Source organism: Anolis sagrei, chromosome 5 (assembly GCF_037176765.1).
Source record: "Anolis sagrei isolate rAnoSag1 chromosome 5, rAnoSag1.mat, whole genome shotgun sequence".
NCBI classification, from domain to species: Eukaryota; Metazoa; Chordata; class Lepidosauria; order Squamata; family Dactyloidae; genus Anolis; species Anolis sagrei.
In genome coordinates this window covers 83,695,425-83,720,262 of record NC_090025.1, presented here as the reverse complement: position 1 = coordinate 83,720,262, position 24,838 = coordinate 83,695,425, and the positions used below count along the sequence as shown (strand labels likewise).

At 41.3% G+C, this 24,838-nt stretch overlaps 1 protein-coding gene across 1 annotated transcript in view; it reads right to left on the bottom strand.

Annotated features, from left to right (window-relative positions):
* Nucleotides 1-12,439: 12,439 nt before the first annotated feature.
* SYPL1 (synaptophysin like 1) overlaps nucleotides 12,440-24,838 on the bottom strand; it is a 49,741-nt gene continuing 37,342 nt past the window's right edge. The window contains exons 3-7 of the mRNA XM_067468482.1: nucleotides 23,776-23,946; nucleotides 21,442-21,560; nucleotides 20,874-21,078; nucleotides 18,054-18,242; nucleotides 12,440-13,285 (exon numbers count right to left, since the gene is read on the bottom strand). Of these exons, the coding sequence (XP_067324583.1) occupies nucleotides 13,160-13,285; nucleotides 18,054-18,242; nucleotides 20,874-21,078; nucleotides 21,442-21,560; nucleotides 23,776-23,946 (810 nt within the window). The 3' untranslated portion in view covers nucleotides 12,440-13,159. The remainder of the gene's footprint in view (nucleotides 13,286-18,053; nucleotides 18,243-20,873; nucleotides 21,079-21,441; nucleotides 21,561-23,775; nucleotides 23,947-24,838) is intronic.

Sequence of the window (24,838 nt, the reverse complement as noted above, 5' to 3'; positions counted from 1 at the left end):
TTTTCCATTTATAAGAAAATCACGTAGTGACAGAGATAAGAAAAAGTGATTAATAGCCAGTGGGTAGCCCTGACATGTTTCGAGTTTACTGTAACTCTGTAGTTGTTATAGTAGTGGAGGGTTGGGAAACACTAATGACGAAAGCTTCCCATTCAGAATGCCACAAGGCCATTGTTTCAATTGTTTTAAGGAAAATAAAATGCATTCAGTTTCTTCATGTGTCACTTTCTGATGAAACAAGACATACTTTTTCTGCAGGGGCATGTCTTGTAATTTTAATCTGTCTATCAGCTTTGATATGTACATGGTTACACCAGATCTATAAAAAACAGTTGTATATCTTAATCACAAAATGACTCTGAAATAATAATAATATCACTTTATTTATATTCAGCTCTATCTCCCCAAGGGTGGTCATGGGGGTTCTGTGTGGGAGGTTTGGCCCAATTCTATCATTGGTCGGGTTCAGAATGCTCTGTGATTGTAGGTGAACTATAAATCCCAGCAACTACAACTCCCAAATGTCAAGGTCTATTTCGCCCAAACTCCACCAGTGTCCACATTTGGGCATATTGAGTATTTTTGTCAAGTTTGGTCCAGATCCATTCTTATTTGAGACCACAGTGCTCTCTGGATGTAGGTGAACTACAACTCCAAAAACCAAAGGACACTGCCCACCAAACCCTTCCAGTATTTTCTGTTGGTCATGAGAGAACTGTGTGCCAAGTTTGGTTCAATTCCATTGTTGGTGGGGTTCAGAACGCTCTTTGATTGTAGGTGAACTATAAATCCCAGCAACTACAACTCCCACATGACAAAATGAGTGAAGGACATACATTGGGTTGTTAGGTGTCTTGTGTCCAAATTTGGTATCAATTCGTCCAGTCGTTTTTAAATTCTGTTAATCCCACAAATGAACATTACATTTTTATTTATATAGACTAGCTGTCCCCTGCCATGCGTTGCTGTGGCCCACATGGGGGTTCCGTGTGGGAGGTTTGGCCCAGTTCTATCGTTGGTGGGGTTCAGAATGCTATGTGATTGTAGGTGAAGTATAAATCCCAGCAACTACAACTCCCAAATGTCAAGATTCTATTTCCCCCAAACTCCACTAGTGTTCCCCTTTGGGCATATTGAGTATTCGTGTAGTGTTTGATCCAGATTCATCATTGTTTGAGTCCACAGTGATCTCGGCATGTAGGTGAACAACAATTCCAAAACCAAAGGACAGTACCCACCAAACCCTTCCAGTATTTTCTGATCATGGGAGAACTGTGTGCCAAGTTTGGTTCAATTCCATCGTTGGTGGGGTTCAGAATGATCTTTGATTGTAGGTGAACTATAAATCCCAGCAACTACAACTCCCAAATGACAAAACCATTTTTTTGAGTGAAGGACGTACATTGGGTTGTTAGGTGTCTTGTGTCCAAGTTTGGTTTCATTTTGTCCAGTGGTTTTTTAGTTCTGTTAATACCACAAACGAACATTACATTTTTATTTATATAGATTGTACATAATGGGATATCCATGGGTTTTGGTATCCATGGGGGAATCCTAGAACCAAATCTGAGTGGATTGTATACTGTAAATAACTACTATCTTTCCACAACTAGGTAAAAGTATTTTCACTTCTCAGAAGAACCAAGCCTCGTATAAGGTACTGGGCTTTTCTTTGTTGCAGTTGTTTTGTGTCAACTGGTTTTAAAATTTATACTTTAGTTGTATGCTATAAATTTTAACTATACTTTAATTGTTTCAAGCCATCTTGAGTCCCAAACTGGAAAAAGTTAGGATATAAATAAAGACCAGTATAACTCCCAAGGCCTATATATATAGGCCTTGGGAGTTATACTGGTCTTTATTTATATCCTAACTTTTTCCAGTTTGGGACTCAAGATGGCTTGAAACAATTATATATATATATATATATATATATATATATATATATATAAATGTATTTTTATGGGGTTTTTTTTAGTGATGGTCACTCCTTGGATTGTGAGGAGTTTTGTTGCCAAATCTGGGGTCATTTGGCCCAGTAGTTTTTGTTTTTTTGTTTTTAAGGTACTCATTATGCACAGAGCATTTATATATATAAATGCTCTGTGCATAATGAGTACCTTAAAAACAAAAAAACAAAAACTACTGGGCCAAATGACCCCAGATTTGGCAACAAAACTCCTCACAATCCAAGGAGTGACCATCACTAAAAAAACCCCCATAAAAATACATTTACATTCAAAATATTACTATATTAAATAGACTCATAGAATAGAATTAGAAGGGACTCTCCCATAGTATTGTGGGAGGACAGGAAGGAAGGAGAGAAGAAAGGAGGGAGGGAAAAAGGGAAGGAATGAAGGAGGGAAAGGGGGAAGGAAGGAAAGAGAGGAGGAGGGAGGGAAAGAGGGAAGGAAGGGAGAGAAGGAATTTATTTATTTATTTATTTCACAGTTTTGTATACCGAGCTTCTCAACCTTGTTGAGGGACTCAGCCCGGTTTACAGCCATAAAAACATATACATTCATTAAAATATCATATATCACAAATTACACATTAACTTTAAAATACACTAAATATAAAACTACAGTGGTCAGTCGTCCTATTAAGATGGATCTACATCAACTTCCACCCAGAGTCCTATGGTGTTGTCTCATTCCTCAAAGGCCTGACTCCACAGCCACGTCTTCACCCGTTTCCTAAATGTTAGGATGGATGGGGCGGTTCTGACCTCCAGAGGGAGAGAGTTCCAGAGTTGCGGGGCCGCCACCGAGAAGGCCCTGTCCCTCGTCCCCACCAGGTGCGCTTGCGAGGCTGGTGGGACCGAGAGCAGGGCCTCTCCAGATGACCTTAGTAATCTTGATGGTTCGTAGGGGAGAATACGTTCGGAGAGGTAAACAGGGCCGAAGGAAAGAAAGTGGTACAGAAGGAAGGAAGAATGCAAAGTAGAAAGGAAAGAAAAAGGGGAGGAAAGGCAGGAAAGAGATAAAGAAGGAAGGGAGGAGAAAAGAAGGAAGAAAACAGGGAGGGAAGAAAGGAGACAAAGGAAGAAGTAAAGAAAGGGGAAGAGAAGGAAGGAAAGAGAGAAGGAAGGATGAAACCAAAGAGCAAAAGAAGGAATGAAAAAAGAGGTAGAGAAGGAAGAAAGGAGGGGAAGGGGAAGAGAAAGGGGGGAAGGAATAGGTAGGTACTGCTCCTTCATAATAGTCCAGATATCTACCTCTACTTTGAAAATTCTTACTATAGGCCATAGCAACGCGTGGCATGGCACAGCTAGTAGTACATATAGTTTGGAAACACTTATTTTTCTTCTGAATATGTTTTTGACCTGAACAGGACGATCCGGTGCTTTAAATTTTCAAAAAGGAACTAGGAGGGTAGAATCAATGATAAAACTTACAGCTTCAACTGCAAGCACACATAACAATCAACTACTTAACACAAGTGTCAGAAATATGAAAAGCACTAATTGACATCAGTTGAATACTAGTAGCTACTGATTAGATTTGTTTGAAATGTAGCAATAGCAGCTCCTAGTGGTACAATACAGGTCTTTCTCAAAATCAACTTAAAGAATTATTTTGCTTTTCCTGCTTTGGGGGATGTGTTACACATCCTGCCGAATAGGGTTCAAAGAAGCTAGAAGGGATAATACTGCTGTGGGCATTTAAAAAAGGGCACGAGGAGACAAAGCAGATGGGTGTTTATACAGCAAAGTTATCAGATCCTGGCAATTTTAATGGGATTTTGATACATGTAAGTTAATTCAAACAATACTAGCTTCTTCTTCTTAGGCCAGTGTTTCTCAACCTGGGGGTCGGGACCCCTAGAGGGGTCGTAAGGGGGTTTCAGAGGGGTCACCAAAGACAAGCAGAAAACACAGTATTGTCTGTTGGTCATGTGGGGTTCTGTGTGGGAAGTTTGGACCAATTGGTGGGGTTGAGAACGTTCTTTGATTGTAGGTGAACTATAAATCCCAGAAACTACAACTCCCAAATGTCTATTTTCCTCAAACTCCACCATTGTTCACATTTGGGCATATTGAGGATTCATGCCAAGTTTGGTCCATCATTATTTGGGACCACAGTGCTCTCTGGATGTAGGTGAACTACAACTCCCAAACTCAAAGTCAATGCCAAATAATCCTTCCAGTATTTTCTGTTGGTCATGGGAGTTCTGTGTGTCAAGTTTGGTTCAATTCCACCGTTGATGGAGTTCAGAATGCTCTTTGATTGTAAGTGAACTATAAATCCCAACACCTGCAACTCCCAAATGACAAAATCAATCCCCCCCCCAACCCCACCAGTATACAAATTTGGGAATATTGGGTATTTGTGCCAAATTTGGTCCAGTGCATGGAAATACATCCTACATATCAGATTTACATGACAATTCAAAACAGTAGCAAAATTACAGTGTCTTCTGGTTCAATTCCATTGTTGGTGGAGTTCAGAATACTCTTTGATTGTAGGTGAACTATAAATCCCAACAACTGCAACTGCCAAATGACAAAATCAATCCCCCCTCAACCCTACAGCACTCAAATTTGAGTGTATTTGTGCCAAATTTGGTCCAGCAAATGAAAATATATCCTGCATATCAGGTATTTACATTACGATAAATAATAGAAGCAAACTTACAGTTGTGAAGTAGCAACAAAAATAATTTTATGGCTTGGGGATCACCACAACATGAGGAACTGTATTAAGGGGTCACGGCATTAGGAAGGTTGAGAACCACTGTCTTAGGTGATCCCTCATTGTCCGAATAGAATTGTCTTCCAAGATCGGTGTTCTGGCGGTGGGTCCGTAGGTGACCATGGAGCCCTATTCTTGATCTGCATGTTTTCCTGCAGTGAGGGCATTGGTTTCCAGGTGGAAGGCGGTTCCGTCCTTCCTCTTGGCACTTTTCTCTCCTTCGCCCTCCATTCGTGCCTCTTCAAATTCTACAGCACTGCTGATCACTGCTGACTTCCAGCTGGAGCGCTCAAGGGCCAGGGCTTCCCAGTTCTCAGTGTCTATGCCAGAGTTTTTAAGGTTGGCTTTGAGCCCATCTTTCCTGTCCTCCAACTGTTATGAACCCAAAGAGGTTCCTGTTCTTTGTGCAGAGTGTTCAAGGAATAGCATGGTAGTTTAGATCAATGAGACACTTTAGAGACCAAATTTGGTTTTGACACTATTCATGTAACATTTATTGAAATACAATTATCACAGAATCATATCAGAATCACATCAAGGAGAGCTCTCGTGCACACACACATTCACGCATACTCACGCACACACAGGCCTTCTCCAGACGAAGATGATCAGCTTTCCTCTGAGAAGGTGTGGACGTTCCCGTTGCCGCGGATCAGGAAGCATGCATGTTGTTGGGGGTCCCCTGCATTTATAGGCCAAAAACCCTTTTTTCTTCTTTTTAATAATCAGGTTGTTCTGTCCTTTTCAAGTTCTTCCGAGTTCTTGTTCTTCCCAAAATTCAAGATATTCACATTCCAGACCTCATGACTTATGGGATACCTCCTGCACACTCCTTACCCTCCTTACGTGCTTGACCACATACCTCATTAATCATTGCCATTCAGTTATGCCTTGCTGCCTCCTTGCTTAGGCTGCCAAGTTCGTCCCATATTATGCCTTGCGAGAACTCCATGTTGGTTTTTCTTCAGGCCTGTTTCTTCTGCCCTTCTACATGCATGCATCCAAACATTCATTCTTTACACAACATTCAGTTTTCTGTTCTTGAGTTCGGAGTAGAGCAACTGTTTTGGGAGAAGGTGGTCGGACATCCGCTGGTCCAGCAGAGTTGATGGTGGAGGACCATCGCTTCAGTGCTGGTGGTCTTTGCTCCTTCCAGCACGCTGACATTTGTCCGCTTGTCTTACCAAGAGATTTGCAGGATTTTTCGGAGGCAAAACTGATGGAATCATTCTAGGAGTTGCATTTGATGTCTGTAGATAGTCCACGTCTCGCAGGCGTATAGCAGAATTGGGAAGACAATAGCTTTATAAACAAGCACCTTGGTATCCCTACGGATGTTCCAGTCATCAAACACACTCTGCTTCATTCTGAAAAATGCTGCACTCGCAGAGCTCAGGCGCTGTTGTATTTCAGTGTCAATGTTGACTTTTGTGGAGAGGTGGCTGCCAAGGTTGCGGAAATGATCAACATTTTCTAACGTTACACCATTAAGCTGTATTTCTGGCATTGGAAAGGGATTGGCTGGTGACTGCTGGAAGAGCACTTTGGTTTTCTCGATATTCAGTGGCAGGCCGAGCTTCTCGTATGCTTCTGCGAAGGTGTTTAGAGTGGCTTGTATGTCTTCTTCTGAATTTTGCACAGATGACATTGTCATCAGCATATTGGAGTTCTATAATGTTGTTGTAACCTTGGTTTTGGCTTTCAGTCTGCTGAGGTTAAATAGCTTGCCATCTGTCCGATAGATGATTTCCACTCCGGTGGGAAGCTTCCCGTCAACAAGATAAAGTATCATAGCGATGAAGAGGGAAAATAAGGTTGGGGCAATAACACATCCCTGTTTGACACCTGATTTCACCTTTGGGAGTCATTGCTGTCCAAAACTGTTGCCATCATGCCATCACGAAGGAGCCGCAGGATGTTCACAAATTTGTTAGGGCACCTGATTTTTTGGAGGATGGTCCAGAGAGCACTGCGGTTCACTGTGTTGAATGCCTTTGCAAGGTCAATGAATGCCATGTACAGAGGTTGATTTTGTTCTCTGCATTTTTCTTGGAGCTGTCGTGCAGTGAAGATCATGTCCACGGTTCCTCTGGAGGGGCGGAAGCCGTTCTTGGATTCTGGGAGGGTGTCTTCTGAGAGGGGCAGAAGGCGGTTTGCAAGGATTCTTGCGAGGATTTTCCCAGCGGAGGTTAGAAGGGAGATACCTCGATAGTTTCCGCAGTCTGTTCTTTCCCCTTTTTTGAAGAGGGCGATGATGGTGGCATCCTTGAAATCTGCTGGGATTTTCTCGGTCACCCACACTTTTTCTATGGGTTGGTGGAGTTGGTGTGTCAGCTCAGGTCCTCCCTCTTTAAACATTTCAGCAGGGATCCCATCAGGTGCGCTGGCTTTGTTATTTTTTTGGTGGCTGATGGCATTGCTGACTTCTTCCAAACTAGGCAGTGCTGCAAGCTCATCCCTGGTTTGTTGTTGCAAGACGGTATGTAATTTTATTTTTTTGTGGAAAAAAGAGTACCAGTCCTGTATATATATACATCTGCTAGAAATATGGGCTTTATGTAAAACACATTGCATAAAAGCAGTGAGATCCTTTTAAAAGGATGCCACAACTGCCTTAACAGGCTATTGTAAATTCCAGACAGCACTGCAGACGTCACATAGTGAGGTGCTTCTAAGTGATAACAGCACTCCAAACCAGCAGGCTATTCAAAAATAATTTTTAGAAATGTATTCAGCTGTTGCATATGAACTGTCCAGATGCTGAAGCTGCCTGGAATACATCTGCAAAAACTGCCTCCACAAAAGGGTACTTTGAATGTGCTTTTCCTGGGGGTTGAACTAGAGGGCCCATGCAGTCTTGTCCAACTCTATGATGGCCATACCATGAAATAATTATCTTAAAATGAGTTTTGTGTTTTTGTGTAAAGGTTAGGTAAAGGTAAAGGTAGTCCCCTGACATTAAGTCCAGTCATGTCTGACTCTGTGGTGTGGTGCTCATCTCCATTTCTAAGCCGAAGAGCCAGCGTTGTCCGTAGACACCTCCAAGGTCATGTGGCCGGCATGACTGCATGGAGTGCCGTTACCTTCCCGCCGGAGCGGTACCTATTGATCTACTCACATTTGCATGTTTTCGAACTGCTAGGTTGGCAGAAGCTAGGGCTGACAGCGGAAGCTCACGCCGCTCCCCGGAATTGAACCTGCGACCTTTCGATCAACAAGCTCAGCAGCTCAGTGCTTTAACCCACTGCGCCACTGGGGGCTCATGTAAAGGTTACTGTATGTTATATTTCAATTGCTGCATCATTATACTTACTTACTTTACTCACTTGGGCGATCCCTCATTGACCGAGTAAGATAGTCTTCCATTTCGGTGTACTGGTGGTGGGTACGTAGGTGACTGTGGAGCCCTATTCTTGACCTGCATGTTCTCCTGCACTGAGGGCATCAGTTTCCAGACAGAAGGAGGTCCCGGTCTGGGTTGGCTTGATGCGCCTTCCTCTTGGCACGTTTCTCTCTTTTGCCTTTCATTCGTACCTCTTCAAATTCTACAGCACTGCTGGTCACAGCTGACCTCCAGCTGGAGCACTCAAGGGCCAGGGCTTTCCAATTATCTGTGTCTATGACAGTTTTTAAGGTTGGCTTTGAGTCCATCTTTAAATCTCTTTTCCTGTCGTCCAACATTGTTTTCCGTTCTTGAGCTCAGAGTAGAGCAACTGCTTTGGGAGTCATCAATATACTGCATTTTCGGTTTGGTAAGCCACTGAAAGAACATATGGCTGCCCACCTACATATCTGTATGTGTAAGTAAAAAAATATGTATATATGCATGCATTTTCCAAGATGACTCCCACTTCCAGATACATTTTTGTGATTCCTACAAAAAATGTATCTGGACCAAATTTTGCACATATGACCAACAAAAAAAATACTAGAGGGGTGGGGTCGGGGGGGGGGATTGATCCTGGATGATGGGAATTGCAGTTCATCGCACATCAAAGAACTTCCAAAGACCACTGTGAATGCCATTGATGAAGGATGTGGGCCAAACTTGTCACACATATCACTCATAACTAACTTTAAGTACTGCTGAGGTTGTGAGGGATTCACTCAGAATGATGTGAGATGTAGTTCACTCACATCCAGACTACTGTGAACCTCACTGACGATGGATCTGGACCAAACTTGGCACATATACTCCTCATGACCAACTTTAAATTTTGGCAATGTTTGCAGGGTTATGGTCCTGGAATGATGGGAGAGGTAGTTTACCCATATCCTTATACAATTTCTAATGGCACCATTAATAAAATTAAAAAACAAGTCATGATTTTTTTAAATAAATAGCATTACAAACCCAGCAGCACTGGGTACCCAAGCTAGTACTTAAATGCGCCCGAAGCTTCTACCAATGCAACTGTATATTTCTAGCAGATTGCAATGGAGGTCTTAAGCGTTCACATAGAGGGATGTGATAGTAACCATAAAGACATTGGTTATCTATATATAATGCAATCCTTACACAGTAAGGCTTTTATAGCATGTTCCACTCCTATTAGAACAATTTGGTTCCAGAGGGTTGCTCAGTATGAGAAATGTATTTTATCATGAATCTATTTATGAAACCCCGTGACAGCAGTGAAAATATATTAATTAAACTGTAGTTGTAGTACAGCGTGATGGTAACGTTGCTACTACTGGTAGGAGGGAGAAGAGGGCTGCGCAGGTGTTGGAAGAGGAGCAGCAGCAAAAGCAGATTAGAGAGACAATCATGGCCCCGATTGATTCCGAAACCTTCGAGGGTTTCTCCGACTGTGAAATGGGGGATGGAGAGGAAAGCAGGGGAGTCAAGCGGGCTACTCGCGAACAAGAATCTGACGAGGAGATTCAAAGGAAGCGTATCCGTGATATACTTAGCGCTCCTACAGAAGATGAAGACTTCATGGGTTTTGAAGGGAGTGATGGGACTGAGAGTGACATGGGGGAGGAGGATGAGCTTGATTGGACTTGCGTACAGGAGATTAGGGATATCTGTACCCAGCCTACCTCCAGCGATGACTTTGAGGGGTTTACAGAAGAGTGGCAACTGGGGAGCACTTGGCAAGATCTAAGTCTTGACAGACCTGCTGGCAAAGATGGAGAGATGGGGGTCTGGGTCAGAGGTGGCCCTAGGTAATTTTCAACGGTAAGCAAACAGTATTTTGGTGCGCCCCCCCCCCCAACCAATCATTGATATATATTTTCGTGGGAGTTCTGTGTGCCATATTTGGTTCAATTCCATCATTGGTGGAGTTCAGAATGCTCTTTGATTGTAGGTGAACTATACATCCTGGAAACTACACTTGCCGCACTTGCTCCCTTGCCTGGCCCGCTTTGGGTCCAGAGGCATGCCTGAAGACATGTGCACCAAAAGTCACCTCTGCTCCTGACTTTCTCCTCAGCCATTAGGACCGAGAGAGAGAGAGATATATAGAGAGAGAGAGGTGGAGATGCCCACCTTTCCTGAATGTAGGCGCAAAAACAAAGGAGGGAGCGGAGGTGGGAGATACTTCCAGCAGGAGGGGCTCTCTCTCTCTCTCGGTCCCAATGGCTGAAGAGAAAGTCAGGAGAAGAGGCGACTTTTGGTGCGCACGCTGGGGTCTTCAGACACGCCTCCGGACCTGAAGAGGTCCAGGCGCGGCGGCTCCACCCCTTGGCCCACCCGCGGATTGGGGAAAGGAGAGGAGGTGGGTGGAGCGCCGGGGGATCAGGAAAGGGAGCCGGTCATAGGGAAGGGATCAAACGCAGAGAACGATTGAGCACCGGTTCTGCTCGCACACCCGGCGGCCGGGTGGAACAGGAACGAGAGGGGCTAGGCGAGGCTCAAGGGCCCAGCCCCTTTGGGAAGAGGATCGCCCGGCAGCGAGGCAAGAAAGTCGAGGCTCCCCCCGGACTGCTAGGGCTGTTGTGAGCTGAGGGGGCGCTCCTCAAATGGCGGTCTAGGGGCATTTATAGAGGCACCTCTGCGCCCCTGGCCAAAAAAAAAAGTGTTCTGCGACCGCTTACTTCGCGTAATGGATGAGCCGCCCCTGGTCTGGGTTCAGCTGCAGGGAATGGGGCAGCTGAGAGCGATGATGAAAGGGTGGGGAGCACCTCATCTTCTGATGAGGAACTTTAGGATATAAGTGGGTTTTGTTTCAATGGGTCTTTGCAGAAGGCAAAGTGTCTTTTCGTATGTGATTCTTTGTTACTGCCACAATTCTCAAGTTTGGGTCCTTGGACTACAGATCTCCGTGTTCCTGTGTTTACTTCTTGAAACTCCATAAGTGACGACTTCTACTCTCCCGTTTTTTACTCCGGATCGTGTTTGACAACGGCTACGTGTTTTGGACTATCACAACTTGCTTGGAAAGTGTTTGGACTACGGACTGCCTTTGGACACTGTTTTTGCTCTTTGGCAACTTGTTTTTTGTATGCTCTTTGGACACTGAATTTCAAGCGGATTGCTACATGTTTCTGTTATACCGGATTATATGCCAGAATAATCAGGATTATATTTAAGTTGCTTTTTTTCGCTTTGCGTTTGTTACAAACTCTTAGTTCTTGCTTGAGACACTCAAGTAAGTGTCTCCAAGCCTTTTTTGTAACAAATAAACTTGTGTTTGGACCTTTTACATCGTGTTTGGCGTCATTAAGGCTTCTGGGTCTTGACAACATAACTGAAGGGATGAAGTGGTCTACCAGAAAATGAAACTGATAACCTTAGGGTAAAAGTTAATGACAACGTAAAGTTGCTTAAGGCAATTGCACCTGTTATACAGATGTACTCCTGGTCAGTCGTAAGACCGAACAGGGTACGGGGTTACAGCCTGTGCTGGACGGGGTCACACTCCCCCTGAAAGCTCAGGTACGCAGTCTGGGAGTTCTCCTGGATTCATCGCTGAGCCTGGAACCCCAGGTCATAGCGGTGGTCAGGGGAGCATTCGCACAATTAAAACTTGTGCGCCAGCTGCGTCCGTACCTTGGGAGGGCTGACTTGGCCACGGTAGTACACGCTTTGGTTACATCCTGCTTAGACTACTGCAACGCTCTCTACGTGGGGTTGCCTTTGAAGACTGCCCAGAAGCTGCAGCAAGTCCAACGCGCGGCAGCCAGATTACTAACGGGGGCTGGGTACAGGGAACACACCACTCCGCTGTTACACCAGCTCCACTGGCTGCCAATTAGCTTCCGAGCACAATTCAAAGTGCTGGTGTTGACCTATAAAGCCCTAAACGACTCCGGCCCTGTTTACCTCTCCGAACGTATTCTCCCCTACGAACCATCAAGATTATTAAGATCATCTGGGGAGGCCCTGCTCTCAGCCTCGCAAGCGCGCCTGGTGGGGACGAGGGACAGGGCCTTCTCGGTGGTGGCCCCGCGACTCTGGAACTCTCTCCCTCTGGAGGCCAGAACCACCCCATCCATCCTAACATTTAGGAAACGGGTGAAGACGTGGCTGTGGAGTCAGGCCTTCGATGAATGAGACAACACCATAGGACCCTGGATGGAAGTTGATGTAGATCCATCTTTATAGGACGACTGACCACTGTAGTTTTATATATAGTGTTTTTAAAGTTGTTTTTGTAATTGTGATATATGATATTTTAATAAGTGTATATGTTTTTATGGCTGGAAACCGGGCTGAGTCCCTCAATGAGGTTGAGAAGCTCGGTATAGAAAACTGTGAAATAAATAAATAATACTATACTGAACACAAAAGGCAAGATTCTTAGAAACCTCTTTATTGGTTCAACCGAAGCACAGTCACTTCCTCAAAAATACAATCAATTCCTCAAAAGTGTTGCCATGTTTTTACATCTAATATTGTTTGGATTTTTATCTTACTTAAGCAAGCATCTACAGCTATTCGGTTTCAAACATGTCATCACTAGGGATCCTGTGACTTAAAATGGACCTTGGTAACCACCACAAACATTCACGGGAGCTACCTCAAGTTCTTACGTAAATTTCAACTTTTGTTCAAGAGTTACTTTCTTTTCCAGAACATTAAACAACTACACTGAAATCAGAAAATCAACCCTATGTAAGCAAAGAGTTATAGCATTCGCAGTAGAATGTACAACAATGTAATAACAACGTAGTAATAATCAAATTACAAGTTGATTCGAAGTTTAGAAGAGGACTAGTTAATATTACAAGATGTGGTACAGGAACAAACATTTACTACCAGTACAAAAAATGCTCTTCCCTGAAGAGAATCTAGTTTAGATTTTAACAAAGCACAAGTAGGTTTGATTGAATATTAGACTATCCAACAGAGTATTAGCTGCCCCTTCCAAAGTTTCCTAGTTTTTACTATTCAGGGGATGGGTACTGAAGTTTTACAGATTTGAAAATGAGTTACTATTGAGATACTTTGAAATGCAGGGTGTTCCAAGATCTTGGCAACAGGATACAACAAAACCGCTTTGGTGTGAAGCTCTTTAGATTCCTGACGCCGGCGGATAGAGCCCATGGCTTGGGGAATTATTTGGTTTATGGAAAGTTGTCTCCTTGTAAACAAACCAAGCATTTCCTCCCCACATAATAACATTTAGCAATCCAAAAACCTGAAAGTTAAAAACACAATGTGTGCGTTAATATGTGGCGATTTTACAATGGAGGAAAAAACAATATGCTCCAAGCCTCTTCCCTATTAAAGAGATTCTGTTTAAGGAGCTCCACTGGCTGCCGTTCATTTTCCGGTCCCAATTCAAGGTGCAGGTTCTTACCCACAAAGCCCTGAACGGTTTGGGACCCCCCTATCTGCGTGACCACACTTCTGTGTACGAACCCACACATTCCCTTCCATCATCTGGAGAGGCCCTGCTCACACTCCCACTTCCTTCACAGGCGCGATTCATAGGGACGAGGGAGAGGGCCTTCTCGGTGGTGGCCCCCCAACTCTGGAACTCACTTCCCAGGGACATCAGACATGCCCCAACTCTGGCAGTCTTTAGGAGGAGCCTGAAAACGTGGTTGTTCCAGTGTGCCTTCCCAGAATAAGGAAAACTCTCAGCAATATGCCCTCAAAATGCACTTTACCACTGATTTAGGACTGCGTTCCCTCATTTCTCTCTGAAAATCCTATCCCTTGTTCACGTCCAGCATTATATTTTAATTTTAATCTATTACATTTGGCCCAGCCATTGGTTTTAAATGCTTGTGTGTCACTGTTGATTGTTGATTTTTTTTTGTTTATGTGATTTATATGAATTGTATTTTATTGATTGTTTTGTTATTGCTTTTGTTTATTGATTTTTTGTTTATTGATGTATTGTGGGCTTGGCCTCATCTAATAATAATAATAAAAAACCTTTATTTATACCCCGCTACCATCTCCTGGAGGACTCGGTGTGGCTTACAAGAGGCCGAGCCCAAATACATCAATAAAAACAACACAGCAATAGAGGCAATAAATAACTCATAAACAAAGCAATAAACAATAACAGTAACACCACGACGCATTATGGCAGGGCCAAATGTAATAATTAAAAATTTTAAAATACTGGGCATGACAAGGTGACATATAACTAGGATGGGTATTTGGAGAGAAATGGAGCGAGCAGACAATCCTAGATCATTAGTAAAGTGCGATTTGGGACATGTTGCTTAGGGTTCCTTATTCTGGGAAGGCACACTGGAACAACCACGTTTTCAGGCTCCTCTTAAAGACTCATCTAAGCTGCACCGAGTCCCTTGGGGAGATGGTAGCAGGGTACAAATAAAGTTTTATTATTATATATTATTACTATTATTCAAGCACACTTTCCCTGTGTATTAATCTTATGTATTTCCCTATGTATTAATCTAATGTATTAATTTCCCTATGTATTAATATTATGCATTACTCTTCCTTTTCGGAGGGCTATTAAATAGAGTGTTTCTTTGGACACACACACACAAAAGTTACATGGACAAGAGTTTTGTGGCACTGTTAACAGATTCATTACAGCATGACTGTAGATTCAATCCTAATTACTATTACAGATTAATCTTAATGCTAGCAGAGTGACAATTCCTGCTGGCAAAATTGGGGTAGATTATACCTTTTTACCAGTGGCCAAGCAATCCATGGCTGAGCTCAAAATGGGAAACGTTATGAGTGAAGAACACACAAGCCTGGGAAAGCTATGCATTCTCTTACACAATCAAAAATATTGACACCAACCTTGTCTCTGCATGGCTATAATTTTTGGGAAGTTGGAGATACCGTTTTCCTCAGCATCAGATTATTCCTCTTTTATCAACCATCTAGGACCTTAAGATCGTCTGAGGAGGCCCTGCTCTCGATCCTACCTTCATCACAAGTAACGTTGGCGGGTATGAGGGACAGGGCCTTCTCAGTGGTGGCCCCTCGGCTATGGATATCAGATAGGCTCCCTCCCTTTTAACATTTCTGAGGAAAGTTAAGACATGGTTGTTTGAGCAAGTGTTTACAAATGCAGAGTAACCGACATAGCAAATGTAATGACTAGACGATGGAATTGGACAATGTTTTAACAAGGAGACACTAATGATGTTGGTTTTTATTGTTTCTGTTGTGTTTTTATATTGTAATTCAATGTTTTTATTTGTATTTTGATATTATGTGTATCGATTTGCTGCCTGTAAACTGCCTTGAGTTGTTGAAAGGCTGAGAAAGGTGGTATACAAATACAGTAAGTAAATAATAGTGATTTTTTCCCTCTACAGTATTTGTCCTATTTGGTTAATTGGTCCCACGTCCTACATCTTAAATGATTACACATTTTAGTGTCTCAAATATTAGTCCTGTTTCTGGTTATATTAGACCTGCTAATTCCAAAAATGGCACCAGTTTTCCTCTATCAGCTCGAGTTTTTGAAATACAGAACGTATACTATCTACCAGTCACCAATCTGCTTGCCCACATTTATTTATTTATTTATTTATTTATTTATTTATTTATAGTATTTATATACCGCCTTTCTCACCCCTGGGGAGACTATATAAAACTATGATAATCATATCTAGGAATCTAGAGCTGATGCGGTCTATTCAATGCAATTTTCTGTATCAACGCCCAAATAACCCAGGAACAGGCCTAAAAACAAAGACACCAAGGGCCCTTCCACACAGCCCTATATCCCAGAATATCAAGGCAGAAAATCCAACAATATCTGCTTTGAACTGGGTTACCAGGACTGTGGCGCAGCTGGCTGGGAGTCAGCTGCATTAAGATCACTATTGACCGAAAGATCATGAGTTTGAAGCCACCCTGGGTTGGAGTAAGCTTCTGACCAATTTGTGTAGCTTGCTGTCGACCTTTGCAACCCAAAAGACAGTTGCATCTGTCAAGTAGGAAATTTAGGTGCGGGCAGGCAAATTGAACTAATTTACGAGGCCATTAAAATCTCCAGCAAGCATGCAAAGAATGAGGAAGTACTTCATCAGTGTCACAAATGGACGGTGAAGCGACAGCTCCCCTGGTGGCTAGAATACCCTCATGAAAAGCTGGAATGTTAAATAGCCTCTGAGTGTCTGTCTATATATGTTGTGTGTCAATGGCATGGAATGTTTGCCATGTATATGTACATTGTAATCTGCTCTGAGTCCTCTACGGGGTTATTTAAATACGGTAAATAAAATAAATAAATAATAATCAATAATCTGAGTCCACACTCAGATAATTTCTGCCTTGATATTTTGGGATATAGGGCTGTGTGGAAGGGCCCCAAGAAGCATTTTTGTCTGGCTTGTGTTATCGATTGATGTCTTATCAACATTGTTAATTTATCAATTTCTGCCATTTTGAATATGTTTACTATCTTGCTGTCCACCAGAGGAATCTCCACACTCTTCCACATCTGCCCATATGGTATTTGATTCATCAAATACTTTTGAATTCCAAAACAGACCTCTATAAATACATGGCTGCAAAGACAATTTCCCCTCTGTCCAAGAGGATTTTTTTTCCTCTTTGGTATTTGTCCTACTAGGCAAGGGGTCTACAGAAATGATTTCAGATCATATTCCAAAACTTACTGTCGCCCCTTCCACACAGCTGAATAAAATCCCACATTATCAGCTTTGAACTGGGTTATATGGCAGTGTGGACTCAAATAATCCAGTTCAAAGCAGATATTGTGGGATTTTAATCCTGTTGTCGGCCCTGCCCACTGTGATTTATTTTCTTGTGTTCAAATTATTGTGATTTTATATTGTTGATGTTTATCTATATACTGTATATACTCGAGTATAAGCCTAGTTTTTCAGCCCCCTTTTTAGGCTGAAAAAGCTCCCCTCGGCTTATACTTGAGCCAAAGTTATTTATTTTACTCTGTTATTAGTATTATTTTTATTATATTTATATTATTACTCTATTATTATTTTATTACATTTATTATTTACTCTATTATTATTGATATCATTACATTTACATTATTTTACTCTATTATTTTTATTATATTTATATTATTACTCTATTATTATTTTTATTACATTTATTATTTACTCTATTATTATTGATATTATTACATTTACATTATTTTACTCTTTTTATTATATTTATATTATTACTCTATTATTATTTTATTACATTTATTATTCACTCTATTATTATTGATATTATTACATTTACATTATTTTACTCTATTATTATTGATATTATTACATTTACATTATTTTACTCTATTATTTTTATTATATTTATTATTTTACTCTATTATTGTTATTAAATTTATTATTTTGCTCTCTTTATTATTATTGGAAGGATACGTAAGCACATTTACATTGAAGGATAATGGTTTCGTCAGAGTTGGACAGTCTTACATTACAGTGTTATGTAAATATTCAAAAACATTTAACCTACTGGTTCCTCAATTAATGTAATTTGATTGGTATCTAGTTTTATTTTGAAATTGATAAGTAGCTGCTAAATTTCCCATCCTCGGCTTATATTCGAGTCAATACATTTTCCCAGTTTTTTGTGGTAAAATTAGGTGCCTCGGCTTATATTCGGGTCGGTTTATACTCGAGTATATACCGTATATTTTTTTGTATTTTATATTTTACTGTCGTCGTATGTTGTTTATTTGTATTATTATATTGTTGGACTCATGTAAGCAGCCCCAAGTCCCCTTGGGGAGATGGTGGAGGGGTAGAAATAAAGTTTATTATTTATTTATTTATTTATTATTATTATTATTATTATTTTCTGCCTTGATATTCTGGGTTATATGGCTGTGTGGAAGGGCCCTGCAAGAGGTTCTATTCCCAGATCTCCTGAATCATTTGTGAACTGGCCACATGTTCTACATCTTATCAATCCATAACAATAACACAATATGACAGCACCCAAATTTCTAACATACGTACCACAGAGACATTCAGGCTTCCCATAGTGCTAACAGAACCAAATACACAGGAGGAACCTGGTAGTTTGCAAGCAACGATTTCTTCTATGATACGAGGACCCGTTGAAATTTTGATGTCAGCAAGGGCCTTTCCCCAGGCAGCAGTACTGACCAGCCACATAAAGACAGCCGCGAGACTGAAGAGATAATCCTGCGGAGAGAGTCAAGCTACTAATTGCTCAGCACAAGACAAGATTTTCAGAATGAAAGCTACAGTTAACAATTCACTATCACTTGAGACACAGAGCTACTAAAATGAAGACTAATTAAATTTTTCTGTTTTTATCACTGAATGTTTTATTGCCATCTTAATTAATATTGAGCTCTATTCATCTCTAGGATACAGAACTAAAGTGAATTGCTTCTGTGATCTGCATAAATAATATTTTTATAAGATCATTATCCTTGTTGCACTATTAATCATCATCAAATTGATTCATACCCTCCCTTTTCTTGTAAGAGCTCAGAGTAGTTAACAATCTTATGTATCATTGAAATCACAAATTACTTAATGTCAAAAATCTCAAAGTAGTAATATATCCCCAAAATTACAACTATCTCGCATCATAAATTATAAGTATTTGCGAAAACACCACAATTAGTACAATGATGGACTAAACTATTTAAGATTACATTCTAATGAATTCAATGGCTCGAAGGTCATTTTTCTCTATGATCTGGCAGCTGGGCTATGGTTGTTCACACAATTATTATTGCCTTTTCCTCTTTAACATTCTCCTAGAAACAACCTTTCCCTGATTTCCAGCCCCTTCTATACAGCTGTACAAAATCCAGATTGCCTGTTTTGAACTGGATTATATGGCAGTGTAGACTCAGATAATCCAGTTCACAGCAGATAATGTGGATAATCTGCCTTGATATTCTGGATTATGTGGCAGTGTAGAAAGGCCCTCCTTTGCAAGAATACAAAACACTTGCAGATTACACAGCTCTAGTGCCTTCTCCAATATATCGGTGAAGCTAGAATACTGAGAATATGTATTGTCGAAGGCTTTCATGGCCGGAATCACTACCCCTGAGGATACTTGCCATAGATGCAGGCGAAACGTCAGGAGAAATGCCTCTAGAACATGGCCATATAGCCCGAAAAAACCCACAAGAACCTAATACTGAGAATGTTTTTACAGAAAACTTTGGGAGGCAAACTCTTTATCCATCATACTATATAGCCTAAGAATAAAACAGTTCTTATGCCTAAAAAGCTTGATATGTACTACTTTTCCTTGAATTTCAAAAACTTTAATTGCAAATATATTATCTTTGGACTCATTCAGTTGTCTTCCAACTAGAAAGCCAGAGAGAAATTCAAGATAATTTTAAAATGTTTTGAACTTTCAGTAGATTGCTACTTGATAAAGCAGATGATTGCCCAAAGAATTATTAATTTCTTGTATTGTCGAAGGCTTTCATGGCCGGAATCACTGGGTTGTTGTAGGATTCTTTGGGCTATATGGCCATGGTCTAGAGGCATTCTCTCCTGACGTTTCGCCTGCATCTATGGCAAGCATCCTCAGAGGTAGTGAGGACCTGCATCTATGGCAAGCATCCTCAGAGGTAGTGAGGACCTCACTACCTCTGAGGATGCTTGCCATAGATGCAAGTGAAACGTCAGGAGAGAATGCCTCTAGATCATGGCCATATAGCCCGAAAAAAACTACAACAACCCACTATTAATTTTTTCCACTTCTTTCCTGATCTACCTCCAATAAACTCAGTGTAGCATATATTGTTTTTCCACCCCAAATTTTGTCTCAAAATAAGCTTGAAGAGGCAGGAAAAACTGCTTGCTAGTCACCCAAGCCTCTTCTACACAGCTGTTTAAAATCCAGACTATCTTAAATAATAATAATAATAATAATAATAATAATTATTATTATTATTATTATAAAATGATTTTTATGATTTTTATAATGTTTTAATCAAGCTTTTCTGTTTTTAACTGAATGTATATGTTGACAGCATCACTGATGCTTATGTAAAGCCGCCCTGAGTCCCCTTGTGGGAGAAGGGTGGGGTAGAAATGAGGGAAATAAATAAATATCTGCTTTGAACTGGATTATATGGCAGTGTAGTCTCAGATAAACCAGTTTAAAGCTAATAATCTGGATCATCTGCCTTGATATTTTGGATTATATGACAGTGTAAAAGGGTCCTACACTGCCACATAAAATCCAGATTATCTGCTTTGAACTGGTTTATATGGCAGTGTAGACTCAGATAATCCGATACAACGCAGGTAGTGCGGATTATCTGCTTTGATAATCTGGATTATATGGCAGTGCAAAAGAGGCCTCAGGAGTGTTTGATTTCATGGCTGAACGTAGGTCTGAACTCAAGTCTCTCCAATCCAGATCTAATGACTATTGCCCAATTTTTTCCCCACAGATCCAGATGCATTATGCCAATCTCTAAGCATTTATCCTTGCATTAAAGGATTCCAAACGTTTAACTAGTATCATACTTATCTTCATGTCAAAATAAACATAGCTTAACTGCTCCTTGTACCATAATAGCTGAACTTACTATTTTTATGTTTCATAATATCTATCAATTGGAAATGTGAATGTTTCCAAAAGCATGCATCTTCATAAGGGCATGTAAGATTATTTAAATTCTTGTATACTTTTAATGATGTCACTAGGCATAGATGCCAAAAAGTCTTGATTTATGAAGTCTACTGCTAACCCTCTAAGTACTGGTTGGCTTAATTATAAGCCAGGTCAGATCTCCTTTCCATCAGGTCTTAATTGTAGAAACTTACTATAATTGGCAGAATGCCCCCGCTCCGATATATGTGCATATAACCAAGGTACAGCAGAAGGGCAGCCATGCAGTACAAGAATATCAAGACCGCCCATGTCACAAAGAACTGTGCCGAGGTAGAGAAATTGCCCACGAGGTGGAAGTCAGCCCAAGTGCCATTGCAGCGGGTAGGATCTGGTGAACTAAATATAACTTTGTTCAACCTAAAAAACAACAATGTTCAAGTATTACTACAAGCATCATATATAGCTACAATAAAAAGAAGGGGGGGGGGGACAATGGCTCCACTGGGTCTATTCTTCTATACATTAGCCAGCTAATAGGCTCCAGACTGTGATTTGTAGAATTATTCTGTTAGGCCTTTTGAGAAAATTATTTGTTCTAAAATATAAAATTCTTGCTTGTGTTTATAATTGCTAATACATTAACTGCTCAAGAAAAACTAACCCACTTAACTGAGGAATGTGGAATAATCTTCAGAATTACTGAAAATAACTTGACCAAGTGGGATGCTAGTTAACAGTGATGGCTGACCACTTTTATATGCAAATGTACTAAAGGCTCACCTGAAAGGATAGGCAAAAGTAGCTGTTGCCGTTCTGTTGACAAGTCCTACACAGGACACTAGTATTGTTGTTGCACCTTTATAGCCTCCACATGCAGCAAATGCAAACATAGAAAAGAACTACATAGAAATAAACCAATTAGTATATACATTTTCATCTGCCTGGAAAACTGGGAGTATCATATTACCCATTTTAACAGACTCGCTCTCGCAACAGGCATTCCACTATAAATCTGTGTTTGTGTCCTTTTCTTAAAGAAACATCACAGATAGCAAGTAGATTTATGCACTGGGAGACACCCAATTTTCAGACTTTACTCTAGCTTTTAAGTTTGAGATAGAGCAATGAAACAGGTAAATGGCCATCTAGACTGGAATCCTGTTTGTTATTTATACCACTACAAAACTCAATTATCCAAATTTATGTGAACTTTATACTGGGATTGGGGAAGAACCCTGTTCACCAGGAGACAAAACTGCTTAATAATAATAATAATAATAATAATAATAATAATACTTTATTTATATCCCGCTCCATCTCCCTCAGGAGGACTTAGTGCGGCTTACATGAGGCCATGCCCATCAGTACAATACACACAATATAACACAAAAACATAAAACCAGAAAATAAAATACATAAAATGCAAAACCTTTAGTAGCTCCCAAGAAGCTCAGGGGCAGCAAGAACTTTTGACTGTGGTTTTTCCAATCTTACATATTGGTTTTAATTCTACAGGACCAAAACAAATCCAGTTTTTTAATAATTTAGTACTGTTGACTAAAACATATATGCTTAGGTGATTAAGAAAATGAAACCACAATTGAGTTACTGGCAGTCCCCAAGTTACAAACAGGATAGGTTCTGTATGTTTGTTCTGAAGTTGAATTTGTGTGTTAAGTCTGAACAGGTACATTTTTAAAGTGTAACTCCAGCCATATATATATATATATAGCTTTGAATAGCATACGGTAGGGTTAATACCCAATATTCATTATGCACTAGTGCATAGGAAGGCATAAACCAGAAATATTCAATGTATTGTTGAAGGCTTCCATGGCTGGAATCACTGGGTTGTTGTAGGTTTTTTGGGCTATATGGCCATGTTCTCGAAGCATTCTCTCCTGGCGTTTCACCTGCATCTATGGCAAGCTTCCTCAGAGGTTGTGAGGTCTGTTGGAAACCAGACCTCACAACCTCTGAGGATGCCTGCCATAGATGCAGGCGAAATATCTGCAGAGAATGCTTCTAGAACATGGCCATATAGCCCAAAAAACCTACAACAACCCAGAAATATTTGGTTCTGGATATTACAAATACAGGCAGGCTCCAAGTTATGAACAGGTTCTGTAGGTTTGTTCTTAAGCTGAATTTGTATGTAAGTTGGAACAGGTAACTGCAAAAAGAAAGAAAGAAAGAAAGGTAAAGTTAAAAGTTGTCCCCTGACATTAAGTCCAGTCATGTCTGACTCTGGGGTGTGGTGCTCCTCTCCATTTCTAAGCCAAAGAGTCGGCGTTGTCCATAGACACCTCCAACGTCATGTGGCCGGCATGACTGCATGGAGGGCCGTTACCTTCCTGCCAGAGCGGTACCTATTGATCTACTCACATTTGCATGTTTTTGAACTGCTAGGTCGGCAGAAGCTAAGGCTGACAGCGGAAGCTCACGCCGCTCCCCGGAATCAAACCTGCGACCTTTCGGTCAACAAGCTCAGCAGCTCAGCACTTTAACCCACTGTGCCACTGGGGGCTCCTAAAAAGAAAGAAAAGGAAACAAAAAAAGAAAAGAAGGAAAGAAAGGACAGAAGGAAAGGAAGGAAGGAGAGACAGGCAGACAGATAGATGCTTTGGACAGCATAGGAAAGGGTTAACACCCCTGTGGTGTTGGTTTTGCTGTCTGTTCAGTAGATTTCACCTCACTTTCCATCCTGGTAATAATTGGATTTTGACAAATTTGGTTTGTTGTGTAAACAAGGATTGGTGCTGAAGAGTCAGCTGTGATACATTTCCCCCATGATGATAGGAATGAATTTCCCTTCCAAGGAGTAAATTGCTCTCACTTTCTGTTGTCTCACCCCATTCTTAACTATGAGTTGTATGTAAGTCGGATGTTTGTAACTCAGAGACTGCCTGTAATGTCCTTGTTTTGAAGGAACTCCACATCAAGCAAGGGGGAGGCTTAGTCCAGGCCTAGCAAGAGAGTCCTGCTGGCAAAGAGAAGCTTGGTTCCCTAGGAAACACATTTGCGGCCTAGTAGCTCCTCTGAGGCCTTTCCTTTTGAAGGGTTTGCCTTGGCCAAATATCTCAGCCAGAGAAGCCACTCTACCAAGAGACTCACCCACTCAATAACCTTGATGAAACCCAGGGGCTCCTTGAGTGGGCTGAGGTCAGGGTGGAATTCACTCATTTTCTGCAAAGGGAGAAACAAAACGTTAGTGGGGAGAAAGGCGAGAACACGCAAGGCACCCAGAGTCAGAAGGCCCAACAGACCCACAACAAACCAACCTCCCTTGGCTGAAGACCTCCCTTAGACCAAAGCTTGGCCTGCTCTCCCTATAGATCTAGCCTGGGCCCACAAGCCCCGCCCACCTTCCTCAGGCAATGGAACTGCCTTCCTCTCCTCCTCTAACTGTTGCTTCACAATAGGCCTCACTGGCCATCAGCTGCCACTACTTTTCTCCATTCAGAGATTCAGGCCTAAGTGCCGATAGTATCCCTCCTCACTGTTTTGGAGTAGCTAGACCAGTGGTTTTCAACCTTCCTAATGCCGCGACCCCTTCGTACAGGTCCTCATGTTGTGGTGACCCCCAACCATAAAATAAGTTCCATTGCTACTTCATAACTGTCATTTTGCTGCTGTTATGAATACTAATCTAAATATCTGATATGCAGGATGTATTTTCATTCACTGGACCAAATTTGACACAAATATCTGATATGCCCAAATTTGAATACTGGTGGGATTGGGGGGGGGGGGGGGGTGATTTTGTCATTTAGGAGTTGTAGTTGCTGGGATTTATAATTCACCTACAGTTAAAGAGCATTCAGAACTCCACCAACCATGAATTGAACCAAACCTGGCACACAGAACTCCCATGACCAACAGAAAATACTGGAAGGGTTTGGTGGGCATTGACCTTGAGTTTTGGAAGCTGTAGTTCGCCTACATCCAGAGAGCACTGGGGACTCAAACATGATGGATCTAGACCAAACTTGGCACGAATTCTCAATATGCCCAAATGTAAACATTGGTGGAGTTTGGGGAAAACAGACCTTGACATTTGGGAGTTGTAGTTGCTGGGATGTATAGTTCACCTATACATTATGCTGGGGAAAGTGGAAGGCAAAAGGAAGAGGGGCCAACCAAGGGCAAGATGGATGGATGGCATCCTTGAAGTGAC